Source organism: Anarhichas minor, unplaced genomic scaffold, assembly GCF_050575085.1.
Source record: "Anarhichas minor isolate MPS153535 unplaced genomic scaffold, ASM5057508v1 ptg000087l, whole genome shotgun sequence".
Lineage (NCBI taxonomy): Eukaryota > Metazoa > Chordata > Actinopteri > Perciformes > Anarhichadidae > Anarhichas > Anarhichas minor.
In genome coordinates, this window is record NW_027466533.1 from 2,034,516 (window position 1) to 2,047,171 (window position 12,656).

General features: G+C 41.9%; 1 protein-coding gene across 2 annotated transcripts in view; it reads left to right on the top strand.

Moving 5' to 3' along the window:
• The window catches only part of fgf14 (fibroblast growth factor 14), a 113,575-nt gene that overhangs the window by 11,035 nt on the left and 89,884 nt on the right, over positions 1-12,656 (top strand). The window contains exon 1 of one of the 2 annotated variants that reach the window (XM_076081970.1): positions 8,178-8,250. The exons of the other annotated variant lie outside the window; for it this stretch is intronic. Within the exon in view, the coding sequence (XP_075938085.1) occupies positions 8,178-8,250 (73 nt within the window). Of the gene's footprint in view, positions 1-8,177; positions 8,251-12,656 lie in introns of those variants that run through there. 2 annotated transcript variants of the gene reach the window in all.

A 12,656-nucleotide genomic window follows, 5' to 3' on the forward strand; every position in this document is an offset into this window, starting at 1 on the left:
GACTGTGAGATTATTGATTCATGGGGCCAGAAGTTTGAGCAGTTGCACACAGTTGTACAGATGAGCTGAGACGGATGTGCCCTTTTTTGAAGTTCATCATCGTTACCAAAATATGCACGGGGAGGTGTAAGAAATGCCTCTGTGTGCCGTTGAAGTCTAACACTGTGAAAGTGGATGAGAACATTTTAGTGGGTGTGTGGAGGACTTTGTCTCCGGAGAGAGCTTGAGTGTCAGAGTGTAGGGAAACCTTTGCTGTGACAGTTCAGTGTATAATGTAGTCAACATTGTTAACTACAGGTAGCATGTTTAAAATCTAGATAATCAGTACTGATTTGAAGCCTCTGCAAATATGTGTCATGTGTTGACACCACAATATGGAGAGAATTGTTGACTCTCTTGTATTTGATCCCTGTTGTGCAGGCAGTCCTGGCTAATGTGACCCTGTGATCTCGTCAATACCAGGTGTCAACTGTTGAATTCCTGTATGTGTCTGTTACTTGCAGGCGGCAACATCTGTTCTGAAAAGTGAAGCAAATGCCTTAAACTTGCATTCTCTCTACTGATGGCGACTCCTCTGGTTGCAAAATTAAGTCTGGTTGTATAGAAGTCTATGAGAAAATGACTCTACTTCTCTCTTGATTTATTACCTCAGTAAACATTGTAAACATGAGTTTATGGTCTCAATCTCGAGATTCAAGTCTTATTCAATACAGCATGATGTTCATTTAGTAAATTATGGTCCATTTAGAGTCAAATAGACCATAAAGCAGGGTATGCTTTAGTTTAGGGCATGTCCACTTTGTGATTGACAGGTCACTACCTGAACCTGAGTCTCCGCCACGGCATCACTCTTCCGTCGTCCAAATATGGTCACATCCTTTCACTCGTTGTCCAAAATCCAAGATGGCGACGGACAAAATGCCAAACTCATGGCTTCAAAACTGCCGTCCACAAACCAATGGGTGACTTCCCAGTGACTACGTCCACTTGTAGTCTGTGATCCATACTGTATCCCAGAAGTTATCAATTCTCTGGTCCAATATTGTGGCATTAGCAGATGAGTGTCCCAGTAGCCATAGAGAGCCAGTGTTCCAAAAGTAAGAAAGCCTCATTGACGTTTGTAACACTGCGAATAATTAACAATGCTGTGTGGTTAGCTCCATATATCGAGATAAGAATGGTAATAAAAAAAAAATAAAAATACATATACCGTATTTTCCGCACTATAAAGCGCACCGGATTATAAGGCGCACCTTCAATGAATGGCCTATTTTAGAACTGTTTTTATATATAGGGCGCACCGGATTATAAGGCGCATAGAATAGAATAGCGTCGTAAGCGTGTCTCTTGAAAGGTGCCATTTTGGGGTCTTTATACACACAAGTGGTGTTGGACTAGGAGTAAGCACAGTACCGGTGTTTACCGCGGTGCGGCTTTGTAGTTTACCAGTCGTACTGAAACATTTTGACAGAGCGCCGTGTACAACCAGTATGGATCAACCAATTAACCAATTGATCCATATATAAGGCGCTCCGGATTACAAGGCGCACTGTCGTTTTTTGAGAAAATTAAAGGCTTTTAAGTGCGCCTTATAGTGCGGAAAATACGGTATATATAATGTATCGTTCATTTAGTGTTTCAGTTTTTAGTGACCTTTAATGTTAAGTTTAACTTTGTTAAATTGAAGAAAGTTTTTAAATTCTAATTGTAAACGCCTTAATTCAGGATGATTTGTATTTTTTGGAGATTATGAAATTGATTGTGGAAAATAAACCTCCTGGAACACGCTTCATTTTGTTATTGGAAGACAAATGAAAGAACAACTGAGCACCATTGAGTTACATAAGCTAGTAGAACGGAGTCTAGTCAGAACATGACGTCATCGCTTTCTCTATAGGCTTTCCTGGTAAAGACATGGCAGGTTGTCCATCAACAAAAGCAATGAATGGTTAACACTGAGCACTGCTGCGGTCTTTTATTCAAGACAAAACATTTGTGTGTCTATTAGTAAAAGTGTATTTTTTTGAATGGTAAGGATGTACCATTATTGTAAAATGTGCATTTGTTTTTGTTTTCCAGTAACAAAAAAAGAGGGAATAAATGATGCCCTTTTATGTTATGGTATCCCATTTCCCATTATTTGGAGCATTAATTACAAAAAAAAACATGACAAGCTTTGCTCAGTGTTTGAGATCAGTGACTCATCTGCAAGAGTGTAGTCTTTGGGAACTGGTCTTTAATCAGTATCAGTTTCTGACTCCCCGCAATCGTTGCTACTATAAGTATGCAAACATTATACTTATTCCTATTTCTGTATTCCTGAGAATAGTGATGTAGTCTTCATTATACCTTATTCGGAGTGACAATGTAACAAAACATCCGAGGAAAAGTGGCATTGGCATTGATATCAGCGAAAGAGGAAGCGTTGTTCTTCCTCTTTCGATTGAAAGCTGACGTGATTGTAGGGGAGACGATTTTTGAAAAGGTGCCATTTAGCTCCGACTGAAAGAAACCCTGGAGGTGTGCTACGTTGGCATGGCGATGACAAAATACCCAGATTCCAGACTGCGTGGAAGAGACTGGTATCATCCTTTTTACATGTAAGGCAACATCAGTCTCGACTTAACACTGTAAAACCAAACGTAACAAGTAAATACATAGATACAAAATGGTATTGTTAAAATAATAAATCATACACCAGCAACTTGGTAAAAAAAAGTCTCAAAATGAACACAAATCAATTCAAGTTTAAATATACATATTGATATCTCAAGATATAATGTAGAATTGAATTGAATAGATCGGCTTCATTGTCGCTGATCCAGCTCACTGAGACGGGATTGGTACAAACCCTTCCGTAACCCCACCATCCCTCAGTCTACCTGCCTCAGTACTCAACTCTCACACATTGGTGGTCTTAGCTTCTATTCTATTACTCACGCTACAGTCCACAGACCTCTCCTTTTCCATTATTATCTCAGATCTGGATCCAGCCCAAAGTAATGTTGTGGTTTTATAACTTACAAGAGGTATGTATTACTGCAACACGGTCACATTGATTTATAGCTCGTGTAGAAAATGAACCATTTTAACACCGTACGAGTGCATCTAAAGCTGTTTCAGTTTATTTTCCTATGAACTGTAGCTCACATAAGCCATTGGCACAGGTACAGTACAGTCACACTGTAGTTGTAACAGAACTAATGCAGAGACGACCACATCCGTGTAAATATCCTAAATACCAAATATACCCCAAAACCCTCTTTTTGTGATATTAAGACGATCTAGCGAATGTTCCTTTGCTGGAGCCCTTCATCACAGTGTCACCCAAGATGACGATGGTACAGTAAAAAGGTAACTGTAATGTAAACACATGAAGAGTTTAGCATTGTGTACATGTGGTTATAATCACAAATGTAGTAAATGTAAATTCAGTTTATTGAGATATTTATTTTTCAGATTAGATGATGTAGATTACATTTTCATGCTGAATAAATATGACAAATTAAGCTTGAATGAATGTTAATAATATGGAAATAAAAATGTCTTCAAGAAAAAGAGACGCACATTGTTAAGTGACCATTCCACGTTAATTTAGTTTTACCGCCATCGGTTTCATTTATTCAGTCCAGCCAGCAGACACACTTAAAAAAAAAAAAAGTGAGATATTTTTTGGGGCTTTTTGCCTTTTTTTTGGATAGAGCAGTCAAAGAGAGACAGGGAAGGGGGTGATAGAGAGAGAGGGAGGGAGAGAGAGAGAGAGAGAGAGAGGGACGACATGCAGCATAGCCCACGGGTCGGATAAACAAACCCAGGCTGCTGAGGTAAGGACTCAGTCTTAGTATTTAGGTGGTCCACTCTCCCAGGTGAGCTAAAGGCGCGCCCTGCTGACTCACTGTTTAGTACCATAGCGATCACTGGCATCATGTTATCCTACATAACAAAGATTCCAATGGTTCCATTCGGTGATACACAAATGGAAAACTTGGAAAACTGGTATACGATTGGTATTTAGTATCGCAGAGTTCAGGTATCGGAAGTAGTATCAGGAGAAAAATAAAGTTGGATCAGTGTAGCCTCAGGAAAAAGACTTATTTAATACTTTTTTGAAAGTGTAATTATTATTTACATATGGTCTACTATGGTTGGTTATTAGTGAAACGGTTGCACAATAAATACTGCGTTTTCATTAACCCGTCACGATAAATACTTCTTAACAAATACTGTCATCAGTATGAATTGTAACAAGCACATTATAAATGGAACTACTATTCCTAAACATACACCTATAATCTACCATGGCTGCACACTGCAAATGTGTGTGCAGGCAAACATCATGTAGGTCATAATATTTATTTAATGAGTGACAATATGCGTTTTTGATAAGACAAACCTTATTAATATATAATATCTTGACGCTCTCTGACTTCCCTTTAAGGCATCGGGACAGAAAAGGTGACAGTTTTCTCTAAATAAAGGAGGGGGAAGTCAAAGTTGCTGCCAAAATTGTAACACACTTAAACGTTGATCATAAGCTTTTGTACGTGTACACGAGGTGAGTGGACGAGATACTGGCACACAAAGTGATCTCTTGTAGCTGCTGTAACCCGCTTCAATCAGAAGATAATACTGAAGCGAGTGACAACAAAAAGTGTTTCAATCTGCCTCTGAATTATTCCTTTTGAGGATGGGGTCATAAACAGTGTGCAGCTCTGAGAACCGCAGGTACACAGGAGGGAGACAGTCGGCGGGCTTCGCGCTTGATGGGGCCTGATGGAAAATGCAGAGTCAAAGCAGTGGAAAATACACACAGATGCAGATGAGATGAAATAAATCCAATAGGAAACCAAACGCGCACTGTAGAAAAAATGAATGTGACAAACCACTGAAGTGGATTATAGAAAAAACGAAAAAATGTCAGAAATACAACAGGGGGTACGACAAGAAATCAACAAGCACTGGAGTCATCAGTTTCCAATACTGTAATTATGATACAGACAAAAAATGCATATGCTAATGCAGCCTGTTGACGGTTCACCCAGCGACGGTGCTTAAAGGGCTGACAGAGCGTGGCGAGGGAGTCCATCCACGTTATCGGTAATATTGTTTCCAGGTAGCAGCAGAACATGATGCAGTCACATCAGCTCGTCGCCGCGCTCGATGCGCGAGAAGGTTGGGTTCCTGTTCCCCGTGGCTCTGACGACGGGGATGTGGCGTCTTTAACCTTTATCAAACACACCAGACTGAACATACTGGTGTGTGTGTGTGTGTGTGTGTGTGTGTTATTGAGCCACTGTACATGTTGCTACGAATCACAAAGCCAGAGGCGCGCTGCTGTAAAGAGATGGCTATGCTGCTACTGTTTCAGAGCCATGAGGACCGGTGGGAGGAGGAGGGGGGCAGGGGGGCACAGAGCGAGGTCAGCTGGGTCTGGGTCTTTCCTGTGCTGGAAGTACATTTTGATAATTTGATTATGATTGATTGCTGATGTAATTGCATGACTCACTGTTGGCCCGTAGCTCATTTAATACTGTTGTCCATCATCTGACTGTGCTGACGGGATGAGCAGGAAGCTCTCTCTCTCTCTCTCTCTCTCTCTCTCTCCCTCTCTTTCCCTTATTATGGTCATCATCATGCCAATATGGAGATACAGTATTACCAAGGGCACACAGTGTCATTTAAGTAAGACGACAGGTTTGCACTTATGGTGTATCTGTTGGATGTAAAGTTGATGGTGAGAACTAGATGAGAAAAGAGATCAATTCCAAATGAAAAAGAGGAGTCAGAGTTTCATGTGTTGTTCTGCTGGTTTCCTCCCGGGCTGTAACCTGCTGACACTATATTTTGATGCGTCCATGGAGAGTGAATATTCCCGCAAGTAAATATTGAATTTTGATTTTTGTTTTGGGAAAAGAGATGAGGTCTTTGTATTTCCGTTATATTTTGGTAGGGACCTATATTCTTATTTCTTTTTACGGGCTGCGGTGTAGCAGGGTTATTTACCTCTTTTTGTAGGCAGAACCGGCTGTTTTCCCCGAGTTAGGCAGCGTTCTGAACGACTTAAGCAAAAAAGTAATTCAGAGTTTTGGCGTTTGAGAAGCTCTCAAACTCGTGGATCTATTTCTGAACCTGGATTTCCTGGATAGTATTTTTTTTTACTGGTAACTTGAACAACATGTATATTCTTACTTGTATTTTATGTTAAAGCTAGGGTTGATAATCTTTTTCAAAAACATTTTTTTTTGTTATATTGGTTAAAATGCTCTTTATATCCTGACAGCAATCAATAAACAAAAATAAATTAAATGCGGATCTGCGGCTGTTGTGGGACTGTAGCGCACTCACTGCTCATCACCAGAGTTTTCCGCAAGCCGCTAGCTTGACAGCGTTGAGTGCTTGCTTTGCCCGTTGTTTACGTTGCCATTATGATCATTTTGTGGGAGTGGTTTTGGAGGGAGGTCTGAAGGAACGGGCTGCCAGTGTTGCCAACTTTTTTGCTAGATTTAGCTAGGTTTGGAGCTAGTGCTGCGAGCTACTTTAGTTGGAAAAGAGTTGGCAAACTGGGCTGGGTTTTTATGTTGGACACTTTTTTAAAAATCTAGCGTACTCTTGCTTGTTACTCAAGATTAGCAACCCAAGCTTTAATGCAGGGCTGTTTTCAGTCTGAATGCCCACTGAGCAGCTGGTTGAGTGGAGCTCTCAACATTTTGCCAACACAGATCATCGTAACAGTTGGGCGTCACCGGCTTTGACGTGTTCATAGAAATTTTATTACGTTTCAATCCTGAGTAAAAGTGGAATTTGGCCTAATTCAGAGCATCATCCGTTATCTGTTGTGTTGCTCCAGACTCAGGGGACGCTCTTACAAATTTCACTGTGTAGGTTTCAAATGTTTTTTTTTCATGCCTGTTTTTACAGATACAAAAGTCCTTTTGGTTTTTTTTCTACGATTGATGCGATTTGTGTCATTTGTTGAAAATCCTAGTACACAAATAACATTGTCTTTCCCAGTTTCACACACACACGCGCACACACACACACACACACACACACACACACACACACACATACGTGCACGTTGTCTACCTCGCTCTGTCCGTCGCTCTATCACTCCCCGTACAGGGGTCTGCTCTGTGCAGCGCTGGAGGTTGTGTGGTGGCTACGGTATGCTGTGTGGATTTTTTTTTTTTGCTGCAGTGCAGCAGCCAGTATTGTGCTGCTGCTGCCTCTGTCTTTCCCCCTTCTCTTCATCTCTCTCTCTCTCTCTCTCTCTCTCTCTCTCTCTCTCTCTCTCTCTCTCTCTCTCTCTCTCTCTCTCTCTCTCTATACATTCATTTTTGTTTACATTGTTTGGGAGCAGTGAAACACTTCCAAACTGTTTTGCTGTGTAAAAGAAAAAAGAAAGAAAGAAATCCCATTAGCCCCAGAGCTTCCATCTCATTCACCACACAAGGCCAGCCCGACACTTTGTCGCCTTGATGACCTTTTTGGAAGTTCTTATTTTCAACCTCATGCCCATCCCTCTCTTGAAGTTCAATTCCAACAGTTACAGGCTGACCCCCCTGCGGCTGTTGTCCTTTTATACAGACCCAGAGAGAGATGATGGGGCGGGCGGTGACTAAGTAACCTGTTTGTGGCGGTGAGTGCTTGGTTCCCTGCGCAAGCGAGGCCAGTTGTTTTCGGTTATGCACACCAGGCTGGAGACGGGCCGAAGCACTCAGTGTACAGCGTGTCAGAGACCCAGACAGATACAGCGCCGGGGAGGCGCTTGCACACATGTTGCTAAACTACTACAGCTTTTTTGCCAGAGGTCGCATGACATACCGGCAGAATGTAGGTTGCCATGTCACCAAGCACCATTTAGCCATGACACGACGGCACCAGGCATTTGCGGTAGGTGTCGGCGCTATCTGTGGGATACGGTAATCTGCACATTGGGGGCTTCTGGTTTGGGAGGGTCTTAACAAGTGGGTGACAGGGGACGTGTCTGTGTGTTAGGAGGCGGCCGTGCTCCGGGTTTAAAGGTTGTGTCAAGCTCTGCGTGGGACATGATGAGGCGTGTGAAAACAAATGGAGCAGCGGCGCAAAAGATACGTTTTATTCTAAATTTTAGTTGAAATTGCCGTCAAAAGGACTTGAGAGGAATCAAGACTCGATCCAGCTTTCTGCAGCCGGCTATGGAGGCGACGTCTTTTGCCAAGATCGTGGAGCGGCAGTTACGCAAGGCACTGAAGGCCGAAGGCGAGCACGGTGAGTCCCGGCGGAGAGCTTGGACGAGTCTTACGCGATTATCACTCTTTTAAAAGTAGTCCAGCTATCACGACAGTAGACCGGTCAAACGGGAGACGTACAATATTTCTTTTGCTTGTATCGGATCACTTCATTGGCTCACAGTGCGATTGACGTTAACAGTCTGCGACATGTAAAAAAGAAATCCATACGAGGTGAGAAAAAAGTCTTATCAATGCAGTCTGCTTCCACACCAATACAACTAATCACTGCATTGCAGATGATCAAACCTGTGAAGGTCACACTTTGTGTGTGTGTGTGCGAGAGAGAGTATGTTTGCATGTCTATGTGTGTGTGTGTGTGTGTGGTCCACTCTTCCAATTATTTTTTCATACAGCAGCATGCCAAAGAGTAGGAGGTTATTTCATTATGTATGCAATGCTTCTGGAGTTTATTCCGTATTATTTGTCCTGCATAAAATATGAACCTATTTCGAGGCCGAGCAAGGAAGCCAAGAAGATTGATGCACGGCTGTGGATGTACAGTGGCACCGAACTCTCCTCTCCTCTGCTGACAGACCTACACGGCTCGCATTAAGTCTCAACACCTTGCCCAACATGTGATGTAAGAATTGCTCTTTGATAATGGCTATTAAAGTAGTCCCTTTGACGGACCCGCTCTTATGGCAACATAGTCACGATTTCAAGGCCGCCTTTTGTGACGCCCTCGACGGAATCATCTCCTCTCACAGTACTCTTCAGGTTTACCGGTTATGTAACGGCTCCACGCGCCGATGTATGAACAAAAAAAAGGGTACGGTATTCAAAAGAGAGACTCACCAGATGTGATGTGAGGACCGATGAATGCCTGCAGACAAGTGGGAAGTTTGGCACCCAAATTGGCTGAGATTTTTCCCATCAATGTACAGTGGCATTGTTACTCTTCTTCTGAGCACATGACAATATTTACTCTGCCTTCTGTCTTGCAGCCTCGCATGTTGGAAAGGCTGAAAGAAGTAAAGTAATAGGAGGAAGTGGGTTAGATGAACAAGATGGTTGAACACTCGTAGGTTGTAGGGCCACTGTGGTGTACCTGTTGATTCCCTTGTTTGTGTGGGTTATTTGCTGGCGCCAACCTCCGATTCTGAAAAGTGAAAACAATGCAGAAGTGCTTTAAACTTGCATTCTTTCTAATGGCCATCAGGGGGCGACTCCTCTGGTTGCAAAAAATGAGAAAATGACCCTACCTCTGACTTGATTTATTACCTCAGTAAACATTGTAAACTTGAGCTTATGGTCTCAATCTCTAGTTTGAAATATTCTTCAATACAGCATGATGTTCATTTAGTAAGTTTGGTCGTATTTAGAGTCAAATAGACCATAAAGCAGAGTATGCTTTAGGGCGGGGCTAGCTTGTGATTGACAGGTCGGAAACACAACATTGTTGTTGGGAGTTGTCCGTGTTTTTATCTTATAAGTATAAGTTATAAGTTAACATGTTGGTCACTTAGGAATGTCTAATTCAGCATTTGGTTGAACTTATCTCTCCCCTCCTGTGTCACATCTGGCGACAGCCAAAAACAAAAATGATCGAGACATCTACTTTTTGAAATACATTCCGTTTTTGTTTCAACCACATTTTGCCCATTGGTTGATTGTGTGAGGTATTTTTTTTAATCTCAGCTCGATGTGCACAAGACCTGACTGAACTGATGACATCATCTGTTTGGCGACATGTCCAGGGTGAACCCTGCCTTCGCCCAATGTCTGCTGGGATCGGCTCCAGCCCCCCCACGACCCTGAATAGAATAAGCGGTTAAAGATAATGGGTGGAAGGAATAATACAACTAAAAGCAGTCATTACAAACGTTTCTCAAACAACCAGACACAGTAGTCAACATATCATTGTATTATGCTCTGCATTGATTGATTTATTCAGTCATTAAATAAGTAGCAGTAGTTGTACCATGCCTCCTTTACCGTAGAGTCTTGCTGGATTGGTTGGAAACAACCTTCAATGTAGTTTAGAAATGAGCTATACTAATAGAAAATAGGTCGCCAAAAATAATCATTCAACATTGGGGTAACCTGGTAGCTCACCCGGTAGGGCGGAGCCCTATGTACTAAGGCTAAGTCTATTTTCGGCTGTATCTTTGTTTTTTTTTATAAATTGTGCAACATATTCATGAGGGGTACATGTCAATATTCCATCAATATTTGATGAATTGGAGGTCAAAAAACATCAAAACATGACTTAATTTGGCTGTAAATTTAGAGTTTATCACATGTCTCCATTACATATAACCGTTGTTTCAACAGCATTCTCATGCCCTAAAGCCCGGACCTTTTGAATTTAAACAACAAAATCGGTCGTTTGTCCGTGCCCTCTGGAGCGACATGTAGAAGCATTTTCTGATCTGACGCCACCATTGGGAGGACGACGTCCTCCAAATCACGGCTGAACGACGGACGCTGACGTCCTCCTCAAGACGCCTCTCTCTTTTGTGTTCGTGAATGTGAATTTGAACTTGACGTACATTTGCTCTGCGCCATTTTCTTGGTAAATCTCCTCTGTGTAACGGACATATTTTACTCTGCTGCATCATCAGGGTTTACACTGTGCTTTAATGACAATCCCTGAGCCTGTTGCAACCTCGCTGTGTGAGGACGGTTTTGCAGTGTAAATGTGGGAGAGTGTCATAACGCTGTGTGTACAGAGCAGCGGTCTGGCCAAGGTGTGTCACAGTGCCTCGCTCAGGCAATAACCAAGGACCATGGCTGTGTACAAGTGAAATCCCTTTTTTTTGCTGAGTAATTATCCTCTCTGACAAACTCTCAGGCCATTGCTTACAGAAATATGTTGCTCATTTTCTTCTTCGCTTTCTTCCATTTCCCCCTCCCGGCTGCATCTGAGGATCTGATTTGCACGGCACTGTTGTATTATGGTACATGACAAGTTTATGATTCATGACGTGTGCGACCAATTTTTGACTAATCAACCAAATTGATCTTTTGAAAAGAATTTCAGGGAAAATAAGCTGCCATGGAACAGTGTGTGTTTGCAGCAGTGACCATAAATGGAGGGGAGGACCAGATGAGCAGTGCGGGATATGTATTAATACATATTTTGGCCATGTTGTTTGCCGAATCGCTGCCAAGCTACTGTAGTTTATCAGATGTCTAGATTACATATCACTGTTGTTCAACAGTATTCTAATGAGGATATTTACTTTTTACAATGTGTTGCTTTAATAATCCTGATTCTCTGTCGGTTTACCTTTTGAAATACATTCCTTTAAGAACTTTGATTCTGTTTCAGAACTATATAATTATTCTATTAATATGTCAGATATTATCTCTATGGTAGACGACTAATCAACTTTCTTGTTTCAACCACATTGTGCCCATTGATTGATCATGTCAGATCATTATATTTATCTCAGCTCAATGCCCACAAGACCCGACTGAGGTAAAATAACAGGGTAATTATTAATCTGTTGTTTTTTCTTACAGATGATGTCATCAGTTCAGATTTTAAATGTAGCTCCCCCCCACAGGGGGCGCAACAGAAACTCACCTCTGTGGGTGTAGGACCCGCTGCATTCCATCTTGCTGGCACGCTGGTGGTGTGGCTAGCACTGTCACCTCACAGAGGCCCAGCACCCGGGCTAGTGGCCCTCTTGTGTGGAGTTTACATGTTCTCCCTGTGTCAGAGTGGGTTCTATCCAGGTGCTCCGGATCCCCCCACACAGTCCAAAGATATGTTAGGTTAGGTTAGTTAGGTATGTGTGCGTGTGAGCATGAATGGTTGTCTGCCTATATGTGTTAGCCCTACCAGAGTCTGACGACCTGTCCTGGGTAGTGGTGTAACTGTAACGGACCATTGGCGATTCATACGAATCCCCCCTCGTGGTTTCGGCACACATGTGAACCTCGGATTGATTACACAGTTAAACGTTAAACATTACAGTGTGAAATAAAGTTTTACTGATATTCAGTAATATATGCGATCAGGACATCGGCATTCATGCTTTCCTAGTCGCCGATCTCTGATAATGATACATTGTTAACAATCAATCCGTGTTTAAATTGACAGGACGGTGGCAGACCCGCCAAGGGATAACGAATGAAAGTTAGGTTCAGTTACATTATAATGCGTTCAGGCTCTGTTCAGTGAAAATTTGTATTGGAGGATGTGTTCAAATGTAATCTCGTAAATTGTAGTGTTGGTGAGAAACTTGAATTAATACAGTTGTTTGAAGATGTTTCACAGCAACATAAATAGATATTAGAGATTAATAATGACGTTTAACTTCTTAACACCTGTTTAACTACCTAAAACTAGCTCTAAGCAGCATATAATTCACTATCTTACATCATCACACCCCTATTAATGACAAGGTTTGTTTTAATCAATAAAAATACAAA